General features: G+C 43.8%; 1 protein-coding gene across 2 annotated transcripts; it reads left to right on the forward strand.

The window, feature by feature from the left end:
• Positions 1–72: 72 nt before the first annotated feature.
• On the forward strand, positions 73–22,876 carry LOC118078271 (ras-related protein Rab-6B). Of its 2 annotated transcripts, none has more exons than XM_035102065.2 (8): positions 73–432; positions 3,240–3,298; positions 5,675–5,728; positions 7,530–7,635; positions 13,244–13,355; positions 16,008–16,101; positions 18,132–18,198; positions 19,054–22,876. In XM_035102065.2, the coding sequence occupies exons 1-8, from the start codon at positions 351–353 to the stop codon at positions 19,116–19,118; spliced, it is 639 nt and encodes a 212-aa protein (XP_034957956.1). In that variant the 5' UTR covers positions 73–350; the 3' UTR covers positions 19,119–22,876. The 2 variants fall into 2 exon arrangements, with proteins under 2 accessions (XP_034957956.1, XP_034957955.1); XM_035102064.2 differs by lacking the exon at positions 7,530–7,635 and adding an exon at positions 12,901–13,006.
• The last annotated feature ends 1,661 nt before the right edge of the window (positions 22,877–24,537 follow it).

Consider the following 24,537-nt stretch of genomic DNA (forward strand, 5'->3'; position numbering starts at 1 on the left):
CCAATGATGTCACACCCGATGATCTCACGACGCCACCATCGGTCTCTTCCAGCCGGCCTATCTCTCTCTCTCTCTTCCACTTCTCCCCCTCCCTGCAGCTCAGGATGAGCTCATCCCTCTCTCGTCCCTCGGAGGGGGGCCGGGCGGCCGCGGAGCGGAAGTGACGCCATCAGGTGTCGCTCGGCTGTTGCCGTGTCTTCTTTCTGGTCGGCGCAGCCCGGTTCTTCCCTTGCCCTCTCCTCGCTCCTTCTCCCTGGCACCTGGCTCCTATTCCGGACTTCCATCCTTACACCCATCCCTCCCGCTCTTCTTCCTCCTCCTCCCCCACTCCCAGCCCTGCTCCGCTTGCCATGACGGCGCCCGGAGGAGCCGGCGGCGAGTTCGGCAACCCGCTGCGCAAGTTCAAGTTGGTTTTCCTGGGCGAGCAGAGCGGTGAGCGCGGGGCCCCGGGGGTTTAGGGCGGGCAGGTGGTGAGGAGGGTGTCTCTGAGGGATGACCCTATGGCGATGACCCTCAGGCAGAATTGCCCCCTCCCCGACATGCTGAATCCTCAAGAGCGGGGCAACATGCAGGTGCCGTCGCCGTTTTGCCGTACATGGTGCTTCGCAGAGTTACATAAGCAAAACCATATGAGGTCCCACCCAGCATTTTGGATAAGAAAATCCCATGCCCACGAACGGGCTTTGGGTGGGCAGTAGTTGGTGAGGCTATTTGTATGTGCCTAATGTTGTGGTTTGTCAGAAACCCTGTAAGGAAGCCATAAGCAAGCACCCCCTCCCCCCTTTTCCTTCTGTCCCCAAATACCGCTTTGACATTCCAGGGTTTGGGTAAGAGGAGGAAACAAAAGTTTGTGATTGTATGATTCTGATGCATTCCAATATTTTATATGGTGCCTTGTCGAATTGTAGGAGCAAAAGCTGCCAAGAATCCTCCTCAAGTAAAGAACTGTGTAAGATGACAAATGCATGCATTTGTCATCTTACAAGACTTACATCATTTGTGTAAGATGACAAATGCATGCATGCTCCTTAAAATACAAAACCTTTGGGTGGGGGAAACAAAAATGGCTAAGGCATCATTAGTGTAATTGAACAACTACATCTCCATCAGTGTGCATAGTGTCTCTAGAGTTGCATAAACAGATGGGGGCAAGTGATACTTTGTTATTATAAATGCCCCTTGCTTTGATTCCTTCATTCATCCAAGACTTTAGAGAGGTATTGGAAGGATGAGAGAAGTGTGGCATCACAAACCTGAAATGATTCCTACCATCACCACCCAGGTTGCCCAGATGAAAGTATTATAAGATGCTCTGAGAGAGAGATTGTAGTCAAGCTTCCATTGCTCATTTCCATGGGATCCTAGGAATTTTGATTGGGAAGCTTTAAAATGTATTAATCCTATTGAATAGAAGTCAGTCTCATTGAGCATGATGCTACTGAATTAATGTGCATAGAAAAAGCAAAAGAAGCTCAAAATTAGGTAGTTTCTAGGAATTGCTAATACTCCCCATGCCATATCTTTTTACCATATATTTTTGAGGCCAAGATTGCTACCAATATTTTGATTTGCTTGGTAGAAGACTTTATAATTCCCAATTCTTTTTAATGTTAAGAACATCCTTGAGGATAATCTTTTTAAAATTATTATCATTGAAGTGACATATCACAGCTGAATTTGTCAGCATATCTATGGTAACTTTCATTGTGTGAAATGGCTTTTGCTGTTCAGTTGTACAATGTCTTGTTGGCACTTGGACATACTAATGGCTAATGGAGTTAAGTTTACCAAATGGTGAGCTCATCATTTTCTACCTTCTCAACTTATCCAGTGAATTGATCCTTCCTGTTCCAGAGGACAGCTTCTAGGACACTTACATGTGAATAATAAAGTCAAGTTCAAAGCACTTTTTCTAAGAGCATGGCTGGAAGTGTATCACATAAATTTCTTTCCAGTGCTCTGAATTGCAGTGTTGGCTAATGCCCAACACCCTATGTATTGAAGCGTGATATGGGAGCTAACAAAGTTGTCAATGGTGAAATAAATATAGAACCTCCTAGAAACCCCCCTCCCATCTTACGGTTTGTCTTGATGTGCCAAAATTATTTGTGTCTATGCCAGTTCTGTCCACTAATGGAATTTGTAATTATTCTGAAACACTGAATATATAGTCAGTGACATTTGTGCTGTTATCATGTATTGTAGTAAGGTGAAGAAAAATGAAAATTATAGACATATGTTGCTTTTATCACAACAGCATAGTTGTGCTTGCACTAGTTAAAACTGGTTCAGCTATTTTAAAGTCTTTAAGGTTTGTTGGAAGAAATGGCGTTTAAGCCCTACTACGGTATGTAGAATTGAGGTTGGTTTGCAGGTCTTGTAATAAATGCTTGTGTATGTATGTCACCAGCCTTCTGTTCCATGCTAAGACCTGTACAAACTTAGTTGGTCTCTAAGGTGCTACTGGAAGGATTTTTTAATTATTTTTTATTAAATTAAAGTTTTGGATGGGAAATATGGACCCACACCTTTGCAGTATCACAGAACAATCTCTGTTTTCAATGGTTTAGGATTGTGGTTGACATTAATGTTCTAGAACTCTTGTTTATTTATTTGCAAAATTTATATCCCATCAAAAGGGCTCTCAAAACTTATTTTTATAAACTGCTGGAATATGACCTCTGTACTTAGCCTCACAATCTTTTAAAAAATGACATACAAGGAAGAAGATATTGGAGACAGCAAGGAAAACCAAGACCAAGCATAGTTCTTAATTACAAGCTATGACAGTGACAGTTTGGACTGTTTTTGCGCTTGACAAATATCACCATATCTGGAGGCACTCTTCTCATTCTCATCCAAACTCGAGCAGATCCAGAAGGAGAGCAGGTGACAGGGCCACATATTTCATCCTTCAGACAGACCATACTTATTTGATTCACATTGTGATGGATCACTATGCTTATTGCTTGCTTTCTGTATATATGTTCCACAGTGCCCAGTCCACAAAGGGGCTGCTTGTGTAAATAAAATAATATGTCTGCACAACAACTTCTAAAAGCAGCAGTCCCAAAAATCTCATGCTACTTTAAGTAGGTTAGCTGGATTTCTAAAAGGAAGGCATAGTATAATGTGACATGATATTCTGGAGATCTTGACTGTGTGTGGGCAGGTGTTTTGCGTGCCGCTCCTACCACTTCATATATAAAGAGCCATTTCTCTTCTCCCCTCTTCTATAGTTGGAAAAACATCCCTGATCACCAGATTTATGTATGACAGTTTTGACAACACGTACCAGGTAAGTGGGAGCATAGTCAAGCTTCTTGCATAAGAGCATTTAAAATGCATTGTTTTCATGAAGAGGTTTAGAAATCAGTGAAATTCTAGAGCAGGCGTCCCCAAACTACGGCCCGCGGGCCGGATGCAACCCATGAGGCTCATTTATGCAGCCCGCGACAACTGCCGCCGCCTGCTCTTACTGGCGCGGCGCGGCTGCCCACTTCCGGGTCGAAAAACACTGGAAATAGTTTGCGCATTTCCGGCGCACTTCCGGGTCGGAGGAGGCCCGTGCGCATGCGCACAAGCTATTTTCAGCACTTTTTCGACCCGGAAGTGTGCCGGAAATAGCGCATGCGCACGGGTGCGTGCTCCCCTGCCCTCCGGCCCGCCGTGCGATCGGTGCTGTGAGCACCAGCCTGACGCCGGGTAAGTTTGGGGATCCTTGTTCTAGAGGTCTGGAATCTGGATATTAGTTGGACACATCTATATGCTGCCAGTAGATAAAAGGAAAGCTTTTGAATAGGCTGAAGGAACATTTACAGTTTTAAAAATGAAAACAACATAAAGCAACCAAATATTAGAAATATTATATATACATAAAAGTGAATTTAAACCAAATAAAAACATATTGAACAGCCTAGGACCATTGTTTCTGCTATATATATTGCAAATAACTTTCTTTTGCTGCCAGAAGTGCAGACTTAGCAACAGCTCTTACTGATGTATGTCTATGCGCCTTGTAATAAGAAGCTTACTGTGAGGGACAAGGGATACAGGGAAGTCCCTCCCATCTTAAGTTCCAGCCCATCACCAAGCGCTGGAGAGAGTAAGGAGAGCTCTGCCTCCAGCGGAGAGTCAGGAAGTGGTGTCCGAGGCTCAGGCAGGGTTGTGGAGCCCATGCCTCAGGTGGGACAGGAAGTTGGACGCACGGGGGGGAGGCCAATCCCCCCAACTCCCGAATTGCGACGCAAACGTAGGGGGAAGAGGTTGGGTCTGCCAAAGTTGTGGTGCTGGAAGAAAACGCGCCAATCGCCATTCGGGAGTTCTGACACCTCACCTTAAGGATGCATTTTCATTGCTCTGAACACTGTAAATAATCAGCACTTAATAAAAGCCTTAAAAGACCATGCTGGAGTCGTTACTCTAGAGTAGCCACACCAAGCCCTCTGACACTTACCATTAGGTATTATCCAGAGACAAAGTTGAACTGGCTGGAAAAAAAAATTCTTCAGAAATTCATGTAATTTACATAATGAGCATATAACAATACCAGTCCTGTGTCAGTTGCATTGGTTGCTTCTCTTTCTTTCAAGGCTCAGTTTAAAGTGATGGTTTTGGCTTTTGGCTTTTGGAACCTTAAAAGGTCTTTAAGACCAGGTTAATTGAATGTCTGCACCCTCATGAGCCTGTATTGCCCTGAGATTGGCCTTGGAGACCTTGCTCTCAAACCCAACACTATTAACGACAGATTGTTACCAACCATAGGGCTTTTTAGTACTGGCCCCACATCTTTGGAACTCCCTGGAACAGTGTAATGCCCTATTATTGCAGGTTTCCAATAGGCATCTGGTTGACCTCCTATGCTGTGCCAGATGGGGTACTGGCACAATCCAGCAGGTTATTATGTTTAAAGCAGGTTTGTTCCACTCGGATTTTATTGATGGTTTTAAGCTGCTATTGACTTTAAAGAGTTGCTGCTATAGTTAGTGGTTGAAACCTAATTGTGTCCATACAGAAGCTGAATAGACTTCAGCATGTGCTAGTCCTTTCTGTCTTCCCCCTGCAGCCCCTCTGGCTGGCATCCAGATTTAGAGGGATTCAAGGAGCTACTGGGTGGTGGAGTAGAAGGGTAAATCGGCTTGTGCAATATTGGATATTGCCACATAGATCTTGTGCCTCAGCTGAATTGAGGCATACAGATGTATTCCCAAAGCAAGTCTTAATTCATTTTCCATAAGGCACCATGATGTTCAGAGACTACTATTTCAGTGTGGTAAATGTATTTCATAACCTGTAATCAGAGTGATATATTAAGTAATTGGACCTCTGACCCCACTGAAAAAGCTTTGTGCACTATGGAAATTATTCTCTACAGCAATATCCCCCTTGTGCTTCAACCTCCAAAATTATTTAATTTATCTGAGTTTCCCCCTCCCAGATGAACAGGGTCACAAGAGAAGAGGACCATAACTTGTAAGATAACCTTTTTTTTAATTAGGCAGCTCCAGAATTTATTTTGCACAGGAATCATTCATCCAATGTGTTCAGTATTGAGGTGACCACAGATCTGTCTTTGTATATGATTCAATAACTTGATTTTTTGTGGACTTACAGCAACTCTTAACTAGATGTCTGTTGCAGTTCAAAGTTACTGAGAGTTTTCTTATTTTTCCAGGCAACTATTGGAATTGATTTCCTCTCAAAGACTATGTATTTAGAAGATCGCACGGTGAGTGGGGTCGTCTGTGTGCATAACCTGGAAAAAGTATGTGACCGCTGTCCTGGCTTGTGTTGTATTTGACAGCTTTCACCTTCTAAGAGTGGCCCTAAATCCCCTGGCAGCCCCTTCCAATCATGGTCTCTGGCAAATAAGGGTAAGCCAACTGTGGCTCTTTATTTGTGACAAACTGTACCATGCAGGAGGAAAAGCGATTTCCCCAGAGTCACAACTTTTTGTGTCCTATTGAATATGGGAGTCTTTAGTAGGTTCAGCTTGCATTCCTCCCTAACCTGCAAGCATTTTTCTCCCTGAATCACAAGGTTAGAACTGTGCTTTTTTTAAAAAGGGGGGAATGAAAGAGGAGGCCCTTTGAAATCCACATCACTGGGTAGATTGTGTACAAAATTGCAAAGGCGGATTAGTTTTGACAGAGAAAATGTGCTTTTGCCTTTCAGTCCAATGGAACCAACTTTTATTGTGGCAATGGAATTTTAATCATTGTCTGCAACATCCTTGGTTCTGATACAGGAGGGAGGCCAGTGTGACAGCTAGAGGCTCTTCCGGCAAAATTATTTCTCCCGCAATTTAAAAATGTGCAAAATGCCTTATAGTCATTATCTTATACTTGCAATGGTCCTGTAGGGGAAATTTAGGCTTTGAGAGAGAAGCAGCCTAATGGGTACAAAACCCAAATGAAGATTTGAACCTGGATTTCTTACAGCCTAACTGAAATAAGGGCACCATGTTGGCTCTATTTTATGACAGCAAACAGTTGAATTATCTGGCATCTCAGTCTGAACTGGCTGTGCCTCTAGTGCTACCTTGCTTCTGTCTCCTGGAGTTAAAGTAAGAATTTTCTTAGGTGATTTTCAGAGTGATAGTGTTTGTATGTTGGTGCAGGGGTTTCCAAACTGGTCTGTGGACCACTAGTGATCCACAAGCTTCATTCCAGTGGTCTGTGGCAAGTCTCTGGATTTGTGGTTGGAGATGCAAGTCAGCACATCCATCATATTAAATATTCATAATTTTTCTAAAATTCTGTTGCTTCTTTTGTATTTCATATTGTATTTTAAAGGTAAAGGGACCCCTGACCATCAGGTCCAGTCGTGTCCGACGCTGGGGTTGCAGCGCTTATCTCGCTCTATAGGCCGAGGGAGCCAGCGTTTCTCCACAGACAGCTTCTGGGTCATGTGGCCAGCATGACAAAGCTGCTTCTGGCGAACCAGAGCAGCGCACAGAAACGCTGTTTACCTTCCCGCTGTAGCGGTCCCTATTTATCTACTTGCACTTTGATGTGCTTTCGAACTGCTAGGTGGGCAGGAGCTGGGACCGAGCAACGGGAGCTCACCCCATTGCAGGGATTCGAACTGTGGTTTATAAACCGTGCTCTGTGTGTGTCTGTTAATGAGTCCTTGACTTGTATCTTTGTTGTGGGGCTTCATAAGGGGGTACACAATTAGACTTAGTGTCAGAAGAAATTCCATTGGGGCAGCTTGGGCCTCCACTTCTTGTACCTGCTGTATTCTTTTGCTTCCACTGTGGGTAAAAGCTGGCTGTTTTAACACATTTAAAGGGATCTATTCAGAAGCTACAATCGCAAGGTACCCTTGGGCAAGCCCTTCTTTTTATTTTGCACTGATTTTTTTTTTCATTTTACCATTTCCCCTGCCCCTTTTGTTGCTTGCATTTTTCCTCAAAGAGTTTGCATTCTTTTTTTAAAATTCACATAATTTTTTTGTTTTTATTTTGTGTTCCACATTCCTGCTCTTTCTTCCCTTCCCCCCTTCCCCCACATTTTCTGTTTTCCCAGATCAGGCTGCAGCTGTGGGACACAGCCGGTCAGGAAAGATTCCGCAGCCTCATTCCTAGCTACATCCGGGACTCTGCTGCGGCTGTCATTGTCTTTGATCTGACAAGTAGGTATTGTGGCTTAGGCTCTGCAAAGGCACTGTTCTCTCAGTGGAGAAGAGAGCTCTGGTTCTGTCCTTCCCAGTAAGGTAGCAGACAGGACTAAAACCACCCAAAAGCCTGCAAAGGATCATCCGATAGAATCCGTTGTTACTAGCAAAGGCCCACCACTTTTTAAACTGTTTCTTAGTATGTAAATTATAATTGGGCAAATATTTTTATCCAGCTGATACAGATTTTGTAGCTCTACAAAATATGATACCGAAAATGAAAATTCATGTTACAAATAAAATAAAGCTATGCCGTTTTTAATAAAACAGATTACCAGTAAGTGCCTGTCCCCTTAGAAAGGCAAAAAATAAAAAATCCCATAATTAGCACCTGGCAATTTAGTATGTTTCCACTATCTAGCAGTTATTATTGTTTTTATTATTTACCTATCCTTCACCAACAACTCTCAGGGCAGGTTACTACAGTCCACATTAAAAACAGCTACCAGTACAACAAATCACAGCCACAGGGAAGTGGTGTGTCCTCAAAATACCTATCTCATGTGTCAGAGGCCAGGGCAAGATGATTTAGTGGATGATGAAAGTTGTATATTGAAGGTACCAGATGCACTTCTGAGGGGAGGGAATTCCACATCCTAGGACCTGCCACAGAGAATGTCCTCTCCCACACCGCCGCCACCAGCACCTCAAACTTCTGAGGTCAATGGAACTGATCTTAACACCTTAGAGGGCCTATAGGGAAGGAGACAGTATGTTAGATATTTGGGGTCTAAGTTCCATGGGGTCACGAAGAGTCGGACACGACTAAACGACTAAACAACAACAACAACAAGTTGATTAGGGCTTTAAACGCTAATGTGGACACCTTTACTTGCACTTATAAATGAATGGGTGACCAATGAAGCTGTTTTTAAAATTGATTATGTGAGTTGTAAAGTCAACCCCAGTCTGTAATCTAGCTGTTACATTTTGGACCAGCTGATGTTTCTGACGCATCTTTAAGGGCTGCCCTACGTAGAGTGCATTGCAATAATCCAGCCTGGAAGCTATTGGAGCATGAAGTACTATGGTCATCATCTCTATCTATAGTTTACCTGAGCCTCTTAAGCGGCAATGTTAGGCCCAGTTTTGCTGTCTCATATACCATAGCCCAGTCTTCCCTAACCTGATGTCCTGTTGTGATTTTGGTTTCATTTCCCATCAGCCCAAGCCAGCAGGCCAGCAGTCAGGGATGATGGGAGTTGCATCCCAACAATATCTGGAGGGCTTCAAGTTGTACAAGGCTGCTATAACCTCTTTATGATTAACTCATTCCTTTTTTTGTAAGCATCAACAAAAAAAAAACCAAATGGCCAAGTTAAGTTTCATGTCCTGTTGTTCCGGTCAGATGAAATACTTTCTTTGAGGCATGTCTAGTGGTCCAACTTCTTGTTACTCCCTTCCCCTTCATCGGCCTAAAAAAAAGTAATGCTGCAAAGAAGAATATAAGCTTCTTGTTAAGATTCTAGTCCAGCATCTTATTTCACACAGTAGCTAGGTAGGCACCCTGACAAGCCCAGAAGTAGAATATGAAGGCTACTGCTCTTCCCAAATTTTTGCACCATACCCTGAGCAACTGGTATATTATCCCTGAGCCTGGAACTTTTATTTAGCTTTTGTATCTGATAAACATTCAGAGAAATATCCTTCATAGTGACGTAGAAAGCGACCTCGTTGAATCAGACCACTGGTCCATCTTGCTCAGTATTTTTTTCACTGACTAACAGGGTCCCAAGCAGGCCACATTCCTGGCTTCATCTGGCAATGCCAGGGATTGAACCAAGGCCCTTGTACATGCAAGGCATATGTTCTACAGCTGAGCGATGGCCCTTCCCTGTGACTTTGTCTCATCCCATTGAAAAAATGTGCCAGGTGTGCGGAACCTTTAGCTTTCCAAATGTTGCTGAACAACCATTCCCATCAGCCCCAGCAAGCATGGCAATTGACATGGGATGTTGGGAATTGTAGTTCAGCAACATCTGGAGGGCCAGAGGTTCCCCATACATGTTCTGTGCCCTTGGCCAGCAGTGCATTCCATCAAGTCTTGTGTTGCATGAAGGAGTATGTGCTTCTGTTTGCCACAGTTTGTATGAAAGCAACTAATCCATACCTTTTGATGGCCCAGCTTAGGAAGTTTATTAATCAATTATTTATTTCATAAAATTTATACACTGCTTAATTGTTTGTTTGTTAAAAAAATTCAAAGCAGTTTACAAAAAGACTTGGAGAATTGTTTGTGGTCCTTTAATCCTCTGCCACTGACAATTCCCTCCTGGAGTTTTTGAGCCATTTTTCTGCATTATTGGCTTTATTTTATTTTATTTATTTTATTTTTTGTAGCATCTGTATGCTCCATTCATCAGAAAACAATTGCATTCAGACACTACAGTTAAAACTACAACCATAATAAAGCATTAAGACACAGATATGTAAGATGGCTGGTAAAAGCTTTACATTAGGAACGATGGCTTCACCTTAAATAGCTACAGAAATAGTGCATATGAGGTGAGCATGTGTACTAAACAGGACCTGAGTTTGAAGAGAGTTAATATCAGTGAAAATCATTTGGGGGAAAGCCTTGAGATTCAGGAGGCCAAGTGTAGAAGCAGGACTACCTTCTTAGGCCCTACCCCCAAAGGGGTGTTGGAAAGGATTTTGCAATGCAGTACATTTCAACACTCCTCCATGACCATCTGCACATGTGCATGGAGATGATTGTGCCCAGCCAGTTTCCCAGTGGGCCTGGAAACCTGTTGCTGAAGGGGAAGTCGACTCCACATCAGCATTCCCTGTGCAGTCTTTCAAAATGGGGGCGGGGCAGGAGAGAATACATAACATTTATGCACTTTCAGCTCAACCGCAGCTCTGTGACAGCATGCAGAGCTGCAGTTTCTGTGAGTTCCAGGTTCCTTGTGGTTTCTTGTTTGCTTTGCATTGATGTGGACAATGGCAGGAAAGGCAAAAAGATGGCCATTCTTGGGAATAATTGCTAATGGGCTGAGTTGGTTGGGAGAACGAACCTTCACTGTATGAAAGTTTTTTCTTTAAAAAAAATTGTATAGACCTCCAAAAGGAAGATTTTGAAGGATTCTCCAGTGGAAGAGAATGCAATAATAAAAGGCGTCTCCCTATTTTCTTTCACCTTAGTGAAGCTATAGAACCTGAAATCATGTTCACTTAAAGACATGTTGGCTTCCTTGAAAATGCCACACCTTTTCACCAAGTGCTCCTAGGGCAATGTTGCTGCACCAACTGTCAGCTGGTGCCCCTTGGGACTGTTAGGGTGGGAGGCCAACAGTAGATGTGGGCGTCATTGCAAATAATAGGCAGAGACAGAGTTAACAGCAAGCAGAGCCTTACTAATTCTAGTTTTGTCCCAATCATCTTCTCTGCTGAGTCCTACAAGGGGCAACAGACTAAGAAGGGAGAAGCTGATGATCAGGGCTACCACACAGACATGAAAGAAGAAAGAAAGTAGGCAGGTGAGGTTTGACTTGAGACCACACTGAGGCTAGTGTGACAATGCCCCATTCACCCCAGCAGACCAAACTCCATTGCACACCTGTAGGGAGATTCTTGGTTTGCGCCCATGTTCTCTGCGTTGTGTGGGGGCTCACTAAACATATTCCTGTGCAGTGGGTTAGCAGCAGCTGTGACCTTATGTGTCAGGGCCTCATAGTGGCTCCCTGACTCAGTGGCCCTGCTGATCGCTGATTCCCTCTCTTCAATACAACTGCATTGAGATATATGTGAAGGAAGGAGGAGAGGTCTGCAGTACTGGAAAGCTATGGGTGGAGACTCAATGTGCTGCACACTTGGTCCCTCAGCCTAGGGCGGTGGGCAAAGGAGCCCCCCGTCAGTAGTTCATCTGCACCCTTTCTCTCCTGCTCCCCCTTGCTCTTGCTTCCTCTGTCCTTGTATTGCTATGACCACCTTCGTCTGGTGTAAACATTGCAATGATTTGCTTCATGGAGTTAGTGTATATCTACGTTTAGGAACTCGCTTTGTTAGATGGTTGTGTATTTATGCAGTAAAATGCTTCAGTTAGTATGGGAAAAGTGGGATTATTTAAATAAATAAATAAATAAATAAAATCAAGTGGTTCCTCTTGTCTCTGGTACAGCGACAACCTTTCTCCTTGAATCAGTTCCATGCGATCCATCCGAACTGTCAATGTGGGTACAGTACCATAAACTCCATTTGTAGATTCATCTGGCTACTTTTTTCATTCCTTGGCCTTCATTGTAGACACAGTTACAGCTCTAACCAGTCACGAACAATGTTGAGGATGGTGGTGGAAGGTGTAATCTTAGTCATGATATCTCTTTGGATACAATCCAAAGCTGAATTTTATTCTTTTTGCCCCAATAGCTAGTTCCAGTTTCTGCTTTACATAGCTTCCAAGAGGAAGGGCTGCTATGTTATGTGTTGTTGTTATTGTTTTAAATAAAGTTTTTGTTAATTAAATGTGTGTCCTGACTTTCCTCCATGAACCTTTAAAACACGTTGCCTGTCCTGAAGGCATCTCCCATCTCCATTGGGCTCCTCGGGGAATTGTGCTATGCTGATAGTTGTGAGATTCTTGGTATGACTGGCAATGCTTCTATTTAATTTAGCTCTGTTGCTATTTGCCTCCCTTAGGAAGTGTCTTCCTTTCCTTGCGGGTGCTGTAAGGAACCAGATGACTGCACTGTGCAGTTTGCACCTTACCCCATTCACATGCTGAAAATAAGGGTTTTGGCTTCACACTTAACGGAAAGCTGAACTCAGAATTGAGAATGTCAGTTTCTCCAGATGGAGCTATGCTATAGTTCTCAGCAGAACTACAGATCTTGCAGAACTTGCCCAGATGTATTGGCTTTCATAGATTAAGATATATAGATAGTCTCACTCGCATACCCAGTTTACTAGTATTTAGAGGTTATAAGAGTCTACTGAACTGGAAGAAACTAGTCCACTTTGTGCCGCTGGTATTGTTGGCTGTCTTGGTTGGTAGCATCATTTGATGAGTAATTGTCCTATTTGCAGAAGCAAGAGTTAGGTCTTGGGTAGTCTGCTGTGTTTTCCTTCCATCTTAAGCACTGCATTTTCTACAGGGGTGTCTGTGCATTTGGAGATCTATTGCAATTCTATAAAATTTTCTAACTGCCTTTTCTCTAAAGGACAATTTCTTCCTCTTCTGTCTTTTGTCCCTCTGTCCCCTCCCTGGGCTGGTACCAGCAGGTCCGACTTCAGCTTTGGGACACAGCAGGCCAGGAGCGGTTCCGTAGCCTCATTCCCAGCTACATCCGTGACTCAACTATTGCAGTGGTAGTCTATGACATTACAAGTGAGTGAGAGATTGGTTTCACAGTGTATAGAAACAGTCCTCTCAGAGAGGGGTCAGAGCACAGAAGCCTCAGAGCACAGAAGCCCTGAGTCATGGCTGCCCAAAGATAAAGCAACTGGGCTCGTTGTATGTCATGCTGGTCCATGGGGTATGCAAGTACCTTACTTTTGCAGAAGAGCCTTTAAAGCTTTTGTGCTTTTAAAAGTTTTTAATTAAGCCTTCCCCCCAAACCCGCAGATCTGAATTCCTTCCAGCAAACTTCCAAATGGATTGATGATGTGCGAACAGAAAGAGGAAGTGATGTCATCATTATGCTGGTGGGGAATAAAACTGATCTTGCAGACAAGAGGTAATTTGGGGAGTTGGGAGTCAGGTTCCTTTGTTTTCGTATATGCTTGAAAGCTTCCTAGCTGGCTTTTGGAAGGAACAAGCAGAGGAAAATTTCTCTTTTTTTGGTGAAGTAACGGGATTGAATGCATCCAAAAAAAGCATGTAAGGCTGGTAGAATTGTGGCTTTAATTGAGATGGCACCAACATCTTGCTTCTTTAGATATTTTAAATTGTAACCATTCTCTGGAAGAAACGCATCTTCCTTGAGAGAGATTTGTTTTGAGACTTCTTCTCATTGACCAATAAATACAGCGGCATTCTGCTAGGCCTTTAGAAGCTGGTTTGCCAACCCCACGCCTTTGTGACTTCTTTATGAGAAATTTGGGTGCTGCCTTGACCAGCTAGGGACCTAGTATACATAGGACAAAAAACAACAACTCGTAACTTCCTCTGGAGCAAAAATCTGAATGGCTTTAGCACAACCTGGAAATAAGAATCAGTTAATTGTGGGCTCCTTTGGGATGGGGAGGTGTGAGATATAGATTTAATAACTGAGATAAATACTTAACATAGGACATCTTTCCTGCCAGTACTTCCCATACGGTGCCTAATCAGATGTATAAATTTGAGTTTTCCAAACTCATCATTTGCAGCTTTTCAGTTGCAGATCTTGACTAGCATCAGCTGAGTCCCCCAGCTATGGACAGCTAGCAAATACAGGTAACTCACAACTTACGCGCATTTAACTTGTGCACATTCAGCTTTATGTGCTTGGCAAATATATACCCATATTTATACACATATATAAAAGGGGGTGGGCATCAGGGAGGGAAAGCTTTGGCAATCCCACCTGCCATTGCACTCACCTTGAGAGAGATTTCAGAGGTGCAGGGAGAGAGTGTTCTGACTACCCGATTTTGGCTTTGTGTGCTGTTCCTGGAATGTAACCCCATAAGTTGAGAGTCGCCTGTATTGCAACACCTATTAGGATAGACATAATGGTCAGGGAGCTCTTACACCAACACCATGGTTCCAGGAATGTCTCCTGTCCAATTTAATTTCTGCTGCTATCATCTCTGCACATTCAAGCAGTATATGTTGATTTAAGAAAGCAGTTTTTAAAGTACTGTCCATGTCCCCTTGAATTAGCCATTTATAGGATCTGTGCTGCTTAGTTGCAAGCAATCATAATTCATTTGACAATTACAGTTGTTCAAACAGATGTTGCTACAGCCATTTTAGCATGCAAAATACTGTATTTATTAATATAAAGGGAAAGCAACTTATTCCTACAATAATGTGAATTATAAATAAATTCTTTGGAGGGGGGACATTCACATCTGTGGTTTCTTTGTTCAGCTTTTCCCTACATCTGTAAGTATTTTCTGTATTAAAGGTAAAGGATAAATTGGGCAGATTAAAAGCAAGCTGCAGCCTTGTTTGCTCCCTCCTCCCACTTAGCATTCAACTTTGCTTTTAATTTCCCCTTTAATGAAACGCAAATGTTTTTTCCAGTGTCTAAACCACCAAGCAATGGTTAGTCCTTCCTTTCCAAACCAGAATTTGAAACCCACTTTAAACCATTATTTTCTATTTGGAAGGGTAATACAAACAATAGTTCCCCCATTTAGACATCCTTACAAACCATGGTTTATGTTACACAAGACATTGAAATTGTAGCTTTACAGGGAGGGAAGTATAAAGCTAGTTTTGGATCCCCCACTGGCATCAAAACACCAATTCCGCTCTGTTTTGGATTGTGTGAAATGAGCCTAAGAGACTATATGATCAAAGAAATTTTTTAGGTGAAAATGAAGACCTCTCTCATGCAACCTATGCAGACATGCAACCTGTTCCTTATTGTTTTATTTTGTGGGGGCTGTGTGCTTCTTCCTTGCTGGCTTTTCTGTTGCTGGCCAATCTTTTGAAGCTTCATTTGTTTTTGTTTGTTTGTTTGTTTGTTTGTTTGTTTGTTTATTGCTACCAATTCCCTTTTTAGTTTTTGCTTCCTTTTGCATTTTTCTCCCCCTTTCCTGTGACATTTTTTTCATTTCTGTAGAAGAGGGCGTGCAAGAGGCCTAAGAACTGAGTAGGATGTATATTGAAACCAGGGATAAAGCAGGATTTTATATAAAACCAGGTATGTACAGGGTGTTAGAGATTATTAATTCCCACGCAGCAGTGTCATAGCTTTCTATGTGACATGTGACCCACCTAACCAAACTAAGCCAACTAACCATGTTTTGTGGCTTTCCTGTTCTGACTTACATTTTGTGTTTTGTAATCACATGCAGGTAGAGCAAAAATGGGTTTAGCCAGCCCACCATGCATAGCTATGGGGCTGTACTTGGTTTGGTGAGATGTAGAAATGCCTCCAAAAAGGTTTCTATTACTTTTTTCCTCTAAGGTTTTATAAATGCAACAGGCACTAAAGCTCTCTGATTCTAGCATTGCTTGTGTTCCTGCTTTTGCTTGTTGTGATTTGTGAGCACCCAGTTTCTAACTTTTCTTGGTCGCTCAAAAGCTTGAGTTGATGAAGGTGACAGTTCAGAGATTTAGGAGTCCTCTTGTAGTGTTGGTAAGACAGGGAGGGATCCTTGACAACTGAATCTCCCCTCAGAGGAAAAATGCCTTACCTTTCTCTCTCTCTTGTCTGCATTATTATTTCCAGGCAAATTACTACAGAAGAAGGCGAACAGAGAGCTAAAGAACTGAGTGTGATGTTCATTGAGACCAGTGCAAAGACTGGTTATAATGTGAAACAGGTAACTTGGTGCTGCTCCTGGGAAGGAGTGCTGACATTTTTAGCACCAAAATTCATATTGGGATTTTGGAATTTCTCTTGCTTGAGGGAATTTAGGTCTCTCCCCACCAATTCTGAGTGTGCCCTGCTTGGTGGTGATGTATTGGAATGGATTAACTTCTCCTTCCCTTTGATTCCATAGCTTCCATGATCAAAATATTTTTTTAAAGGCCATCCTGAATTCACTGCTTTTCATTCTAATTATCGCAGTATTCACATTTCTCTATCCCTTAAGCTTGTCCCAATGCTCCCCCTAATGCATTTTTGAGTTACCACATGTTCTTACCATAGCTGTCAACTTCCGGATTGGAAAATAAGGGATCAGCAGCCTGACCCAGCGGCGTGACACTGGAAGTCACTTCTGCACATGCCCAGACATGCGCAGAAGCGACTTCCGGTGCTGGGCTGCCCGTGTCTGGGCACCGGAAATAATATCATCCTTCCCACCCGTCTCTCCTGTCTTCTTTCTTCCTTTTTTGTGGCAAAAGAAACAGCAGCAGCAGCATTTAGATGCAGCAAATACTGTAAATGAATAAAGTCACACGCATACCTAAATCTAAATCGCTACGTCTAAAGGCATGCACGCCCGTCCACCAGTACAACCCCCCCTCCAGAAACGCCCCTCAATTTTTGGTGGGGCCCCCGAGAACCTAAATAGCCCCCCAAAGACACCCTAGATAACCCCCTTCCTTGGCCTCCATATCTTCGGGTCCCGTAAGCAACCATCTCCCCCAAACACAACAACGCCCACGAAGTTGGATAAAAGTAAATGAATAAACAAAGGTTAGACAAAAGGTTACAGAATCCTCTAACTGTAGAGATGGAAGGGACCCACGGGTTATCTAATCCAACCCCCTGCAATGCCGGAATGCCAACTAAAGCCTCCAACAAAGGAGGTGTAACAGACTCCACCTTCCAAGGGAGTCTGTTCCACGGTCAAACGGCTATTGCGGCCCGAAGGTTCTTCCTGTTTACAGTGGTACCTTGGTTTACAACCTTAATCTGTTCTGGAAGTCCGGTCTTAAACCAAAGCGGACTTAAACCAAGGTGTGCTTTCCCATAGAAAGTAATGGAAATGGATTAATCTGTTCCCGACAATGAAAAGCAACCCCTAAAACAGCAACTCAGCATGAATTTTACTATCTAATGAGACAGTTGATCCATAAAATGAAAGCAATAAACCAGGCTGCAATCTCCAGTATCAAAAACTGGCAGTGATCTATCCATTGCCATTGGAAGGACAAGATGGGAGGGGGGAGTTTAAGGGGTGTGTGGAAAGACTCAAACTGGAGGAACGAGGAGCGCGCATGGGGTGCATGTGGGGAAGTAGGTGGCTAACTGGATGCAGGAGAGGGGTTTAAGTGGGGAGGGAAGGAAGAACACTGAAGGGGTGAGGAGCACGAGTGGGGGGTGTGGGGGGAAGGAGGTGGCTAACTGGAAGCATGAAAGGAGAGGAAAGCCAGCCCTTCCTTCCTTCCTTCCTTCCTTCCTTCCCTCCCTCCCTCCCTCCCTCCCTCCTTCCTTCCTTCCTTCCTTCCTTCCTCTCTCTCTCTTTCTCTCTCTCTCTCACACACACACGTAAAAGCAGCTGGGCTGCAGGACGCTTCCCCCCAATGCCCCAATTAGTGCGATCTTTTGAGATCTCTCGTCAAAGCAGCTGAGCTGCAGATCGCTGAGGGGATGCTTCCTTCCCAAGCCTCTGCGGGGACTGCTCCTGCCGCAGCTGCAAGGGAGAGAGTTGCGAGCAAGCCAACCATATAGCTGGCGGGCGCACAGCTTCCCTCTTGCTTGTGCGCTCAAATCCTTCCGCGGAAAGAAAGAGGCGGTTCTTCACTCATTCGAGAGGAGCTGCTTCCTGAAACCTGGGAATTTTAGGGATATCAAATAATCCGGGGGAGCACCGGGGAACGGCTTGGAATGCGAGGGTTTCCCGCCAAAACGGGAGGGTTGACAGCTATGGTTCTTACACCTTCTCTTTGTGTTGCCTTCCAGCTCTTCCGCCGTGTGGCTGCTGCCTTACCTGGGATGGACAGCACTCCAGAGAAAAGCAAAGACGACAGTATCCTTGCTCAGCTTCTCAGTAGCTTGATCCCATACTGCAGTCTTTCAGTACAAGCTTGGGGAAGCCTAACACCATTTCTTTTTAGGGTGGCTCTTTGCAAAGCATTGACAAGAGCTTATTTTATTGTGTGCCAATGGTGTAGGAGTGGAGAACCTCAGCCCTAGGGGTCAAAAGTGGCTCTCTGACCACGAGACCACAACCATCACTGTTCCACTTTGCCCACCAAGTTTCTCCACCCCTCAACTTGAAATCTAATGCTGCCTCTTGCTTGTCTTGCTAGAGCAGTGTTTCTCAACCAGTGTGCCTCCAGATGTTTTGGGACTACAACTCCCATCATCCCTTGCTAGCTAGGGATGATGGGAGTTGTAGTCCCAAAACATCTGGAGGCACACTGGTTGAGAAACACTGTGCTAGAGAATGGAGGGAGGGGATGTGAAGATGTATGGAAACTAGTTACTGTACATAGGTAAAGCAATGTTTGTTAGTCCACTCATTTCCCCCCCCCTGAATTGCCTGCCACTAGCATATGGCCCTCAGAAGGTGCCTGGAAGGGGTGGCAGAGGTGTGTGTCCCCAACCCTTCTGGAATGTGTCCCCAACCCTTTTACACTGAGGTGATGCAACCCTTGGTCAGAAACAAGTCCCCCTGTCCCTGCTTTATTGGCAGCGAGGAGAAGCGAATGCTTCTGGAATACAAGGGGTGGGAAGGAAAGGCAAGGGCAGATCCCCTTAACTTCGTGGATCTGCTTTACTAGACCCAAGTGTCGCATTGTTGCACTTTTCTCTGTGTTCTTTACTACACCTTGCTTTACATATTGGGTGTTCTTTTTTCCCCTTAACCTGCCAACTCCAGTGATTGACATCAAACTAGAGAAACCTCCTGAGCAGCCAGTAACAGAGAGCGGCTGCTCCTGCTAAAGGATCTGTTGCGTTGCAACCTCTTCCCGACTGCCCAACCCCATCTCACCGGAGAACATCACTTTTCATTGACTAGAGAAACTTCAACTTTTCGAGGGCTGAAACCTCAGTCTAATAAACTATCAAGCCTCCTGCCCTTTGGACGGCCCTGGCTGCTCCCTCCTACTGCATGGTGTGAACCCTCAAGTGTGTCCTGTCCCATGTTGGTTGTTGCACTTTAGGTTTCCTGTCTCGGGCGTGTGCACCTTTCTGTGTCGTCCTATGAATGCAAAGGGGCAGAGTTTTTCTCAATTTAGGAAAGCATGGATAAACGTACAGCAAAGGACTTAGTGGGGCTGGGTCATCCCTTACTTACTTCCTGTTGCTTTTTATCCATCCCCTTTCCAGAGGTTGCTCCTTCAGTTTGCCTGCTGTTGCAACATATGTATGAGGATGGGGGTGTACTCCACTGCTGACTTCCTGTAGGTTAGTCATAGCTACCCACTTAATTACCCATTTGATCTTTGTTCCTCCATTCCCTGAGGGGTAGTAAAGGGGAGGGGAGAAGGTAGCTCAGAATATGGCATTAGATATTTCTGCTTCCAAGTTGTCATTTTATCTTTACATAGTGGCTAGGTATTTATAATTGCAGATTGACTTACCCTTTTTTTCTCTCAAGCATGTGGTGCTCACATAAAAATGGATAGGGAGGATTGGCAGAGCCTTATGTGGGAAGTCTGGCTGCACCAAAGTGATGGACTGGGGATATATTCTCAAGGACTAACGATCTGTTTCTAGGTGAGCTGTAAACTCTACAGTTGCTAGCTAGATTAAAACAGGGATTTGCAGACTAGTTCCAGTGCTGCTGTTTCTGTAAATGTATGTGTCATTTTAAATATGCAAAGTACTTTACAGTTACCTTTTATGCTTCATGGCTCTATTGCCATTTTTTAATCTCCTGTCAGGTGAGTTAGTGCCTAGCTATGAGAAAGACCCTTATCTGAATTTATTTTATTTTATTTCACTAGGCCAGACTAGCATTTAAAGCCTAAATGTAAGTGGCATAGCACTTCTCCTTGAATTGGTCCAATTTTGGTCTAATTCTGTTCCCCCCCCCCAAAAAAAACTTGCTATTGACCAGTTCTCAAACTCCACACATATTAGGGTTGTTCCATTTTTACTTAATGCACAGTGCAATAGACTTTAAATCTATTTTGATGCTTGGCTTGCTCTGCACAAGATGTACCTGTGTATCATACTTTTTCAGAGGATAAAAACTTTTGAACTATAGACCTTTGAACTTATGATTTATCACAAATCCCACCCCCTTTATTGGGTGCCAGCCACCCTAACATGCAGACCTGGGAGACTGGTCGCAGAAAATGACATTAATTGGGTAATTGGTTTTTGATGGTACTTTGGACAATTTTGTTTTGGTCTGAGGTTTTGTCCAAATAATAATCCCCAGATCATGGTACCCTCCAGATATGGGGATTGCAACTCCATTGTTCCTGTTCATTGGCTGATGGGAGTTGAACAAAATCTGGAGGGTACCATGCTCAGTACCCTTGCCCTAGTCATATGCTTACTCCAATAGTTCTTCCTGCCAGGCTTTTGTACGCAAGTGATATTGGGTCCTCTTTGCTGGAGTTGCTTCTGAACATAACCTGTGGACACTTCCGTAAACCAAGTTTATATTCTTAGAAATGAGTAAGGGATGGTAAAGAGCAAGAGCAGCATATATTCCATCCCTGTTTTGCCTTGCTCCCTCACTCCACGTTCCTGGATTGAGTTGCCAGCCCTGTTTTCAGCAGAGGTTCCTGTCCTCGTAAGCTGAGTGAAATTCAACGGGTACAGCATTATACCTTCAGATAATGCTGCATAATGGAAAAGCTTTATCTGTTTGAATTTTTAAGGTTTTTATTAAAGTGTTTTGTTGCAACAGCAAAAGTACCTGTCAAGTTCTACATGAATTGCTCCCCCAAAAAGGGAGAATATCCTTAATTTCTACTATCACTTGGGTGGGGCAGGAGGTTATGTGTGTTTAATTATTTCTCCTAAACATGACTCCTTGGGCAGGGACACCCACTTGTCCTTACGTAACAAAAGAAAACCCAGGTTTTCCACAAATATTTCAGTCTTGTTTATCCCCTGTAGTTTATTTTCACTGAGCTGTTCTGCTATGATGAAGGTAGTTACCTTTTCTGAGTATTCATAGTACTTAAGTTTGGTTCTCATGCTTGGCAGTCTGATGTACATGGTGGAATGCAAGTTTGCATGTGCAGCTTAACAGCCCAGGTTTCAGGTTACACTTAATAAAAAGTGCAGGTTCCCAGACAAGATCCCAGCTGCTAGGTTGCTCCTCTGGTCCTGCTGCCCACTGCACTGCTTTGAGCTAAGCCATAATTTGGCTTAATGTTAACATCTGAAACTAGGCTTGTGGTTTATCTCACAGACAATCTACAGGTGGGTAAACCATTGTCTGGACAAAATAAACCAGCTGCTTGGGCTTGGATATAACACAAAGCCAAACCATGGCTTCATAGAATTGTAGGGTTGAAAGGGACTGGGGGTCATCTAGTCTAACCCCCTGCAATACAGGAATCTTTTGCCCAAAGTGGGGCTTGAACCCATGATCTTGAACCCTGAGATTAAGAGTCTCATGCTGTATCAACTGAGCTATCCCAGCAGTAAGATTGGAGAAGGAGCAAAGTGACCATGAATTTACTCGTTTGCCTACAGCAGAGGTTGGCTTACTGTTATATGCGAACTGGCTCACTGTCTGCATCAGTCAAATGCATATTGCCCAGTTTCTGCAATCTACCATCTCCTTTTCGACATAGAAGGATTGTGGGTATTGGGCCTCTGTACGTATCATAATGGTACACATGGCTCCTTGCCTCATATTCCGTATGAAATTTAGAGCTTGATGAGCACATGACATCGCCCTTTGGCCTTGAAGCTAAGGGCTCACCTTGCTAAAGTCCTGATTTATTCGTGGTAGAAAATAAGCACTTACTGCATCTTGAAAGCTTGGAATGGCTAAGTGCATTTAAATTATCTGTCAGGCTTTTTTGTGAAATTTAACAGTCCTCATCTCAATCTTATCTGTGACTGGCCACTTGAAAGCAAACCTCCTCAGAATCTTCTACTTCTGTGATGTTTTGAGTTTCCCCATCATTCTCTTATACCCCTTTAGCTGAGTGCAGGAACCTCATGAACAGATTCTGCACCCTCCCCCCCCCCCCCCCGGGGCCTTCTGCTCCTCAGTAGCCTCTCCAGCAGAATAGATAAGCCCACAACTTTGGCTCCATCAGTTCTGAAAGCAAATGGCACTGTACCTGTATATATATACTCCCTGTTGCGTGGAAATTGCTGGTGTCCTGTCAGTGTGACTTGTTTCTCTCTCTGCAGTTAAACTGGTGCCACACTCCCTTTCTCACTGGCAGCCAAGTCCTGTCACTGCTGTTGCTGTGTTCTCTCAAGACACACTAGAAACCTGTGTATTTTACAGAGAATAGGGATTTTAAAACAAAATACTTAAATGTTTTGTGGGGAGGGATGGGGGTGGTTGGGCAGGTGTGGGGCAGGGGGAAACAGGGTGAACAACATAGTTCATTTTCTGACTGCCTTCTCTGTGGATGTGTATAATATTTGAGTGTCTGTCTCTGGCTCTGCTGTCTTCTAGCTGTTAGCCAAGCAAGTGACTCTAAATATATGAATACTGACTGTCAAGACTACAGCTGTGTATCACACTAAATAAAGTTAATTTCACCACAGTTGTGTAATTGTGATGTTGTTTTTTAAGGAAAGAATGGGCAGCTGCTCTAACCTCTTTATCCACAAATCTTCCATATGAAGTTATGCATAGGGCTTAAGTACTCACTGAGTGCTTTTATTTGGCTCTCCCCACCTCCCAAACTACTGAGGTTCACCAGAAACAACCCTTATACTTTGAAGGCTTGACATGCAGCCGTAAGAGCTAACAACCTAGCTGGTAAATTTTTGGTATGTGTGAATAATGCGTCCATACAGAGCCCCTGGTCGTTTCATGGACTGTTGACCTGTACATCACTCCTTTATTCTTCCACTGCCACCAACCAGGTTTCTTCTGGTGAAATGCTAAGTCTCAGTCAAGTTGTAAAGTTAACAACGAAGATTAAAGTTTATTGAAGAACAAGTTTAAAATATGTTCAGAAAGGTTTCTCAACTAGATGTGGCATCTCACAGTGCCACACTCTTCTCTCTCAGTTCTATCCCTTTCTCTCACTCTAACTGTCACAACCACTATGTTCAACTTTTTCTGCCTCTGTCTGACCCTCACTCCTCTATCTCCCCCTGGTAAACCCCTGGGCTGAGCCTCAAAACCAGGTAGGCTCCGCCTCTGTGCTTTCTCATTGGTCAATCTACATTAACCATCTCCATCCCCCTATACAAACATAATCACAAGGAATGGGCAAACGCCCCATCGAACAATTGACTTTTATGGATCATTAAAATTTGCACCCATCACAAAATTCTGCTCTTGTGCCATAAACCTTCCCCACCCAAAATATATTTTTTTGTTTAAAAGGAAGTGCCTGCATTGGTGCCTTTTTATACTCAAAACTGCTGTTTCATACTCCTGAAGAGTCTTGAGACCAGATTCCAGCTGCTGTGACCATAGAGCTGTCCCTCTAGTGTGCTGGGAAAGAGAGACTTGTGGGGCAGGACAGTTGCGGATATCTGTTGCAAAGCCTTGGCATTCCTGGTTCTCTATTCAGGCTTAACAGCATCCCACTAATTCAGGGGTGGGCAGCTGTTTTCAATCAAAGGACCACATTTATTATTATTATTATTATTATTATTATTATTATTATTATTATTATTACCCCACCCATCTGGGCTGGGTTTCCCCAAACACTCTGAGCAGCTCCCAACAGAATATTAAAAACACGATACAACATCAAGCATTAAAAACTTTGCAAAACAGGACTGCCTTCAGATGTCTTCTAAAAGTCAGGTGGTTGTTTATTTTCTTGCCATAATGGGAAGGTGTTCCACAGGGAGGGCACCACTAATGAGAGGACCCTCTGCCTGGTTCACTGTAACCTCACTTCTCGCAGTGAGGGAACCACTAGAAGGCCCTTGGCAGTGGACCTCAGTGTCCGGGCTGAACGATGGGGTGGAGACATTCCTTCAGGTGTACATGACTGAGGCCATTTAGGGCACCCACACTTTGAACTGTGCTCGGAAATGTACTGGGAGCCAATGTAGGTCTTTCAAGACCAGTGCTACATGGTCTCAGCTGCCACTCCCAGTCACCAGTTTAGCTGCTGCATTCTAGATTAGTTGTAGTTTCCGCGTCACCTTCAAAGGTAGCCCCATGTAGCGCACATTGCAGTAGTCCAAGCGGGAGATAACTAAAGCATGCACCACTCTGGCGAGACAGTCCGCAGGC

The sequence above is a fragment of the Zootoca vivipara genome, chromosome Z, assembly GCF_963506605.1.
Source record: "Zootoca vivipara chromosome Z, rZooViv1.1, whole genome shotgun sequence".
Classification (NCBI taxonomy): Eukaryota; Metazoa; Chordata; class Lepidosauria; order Squamata; family Lacertidae; genus Zootoca; species Zootoca vivipara.

What these genes read in the sequence shown, in the direction of transcription:
- LOC118078271 (XM_035102065.2), top strand. Translation starts at nt 351, where the DNA reads ATGACGGCGCCCGGAGGAGCCGGCGGCGAGTTCGGCAACCCGCTGCGC. An exon ending in CATTGTCTTTGATCTGACAA is followed by an intron (nt 7,636 to 13,243) that starts GTAGGTATTGTG and finishes CCAAACCCGCAG; the next exon opens with ATCTGAATTCCTTCCAGCAA. An exon ending in CTGGTTATAATGTGAAACAG is followed by an intron (nt 16,102 to 18,131) that starts GTAACTTGGTGC and finishes GTTGCCTTCCAG; the next exon opens with CTCTTCCGCCGTGTGGCTGC.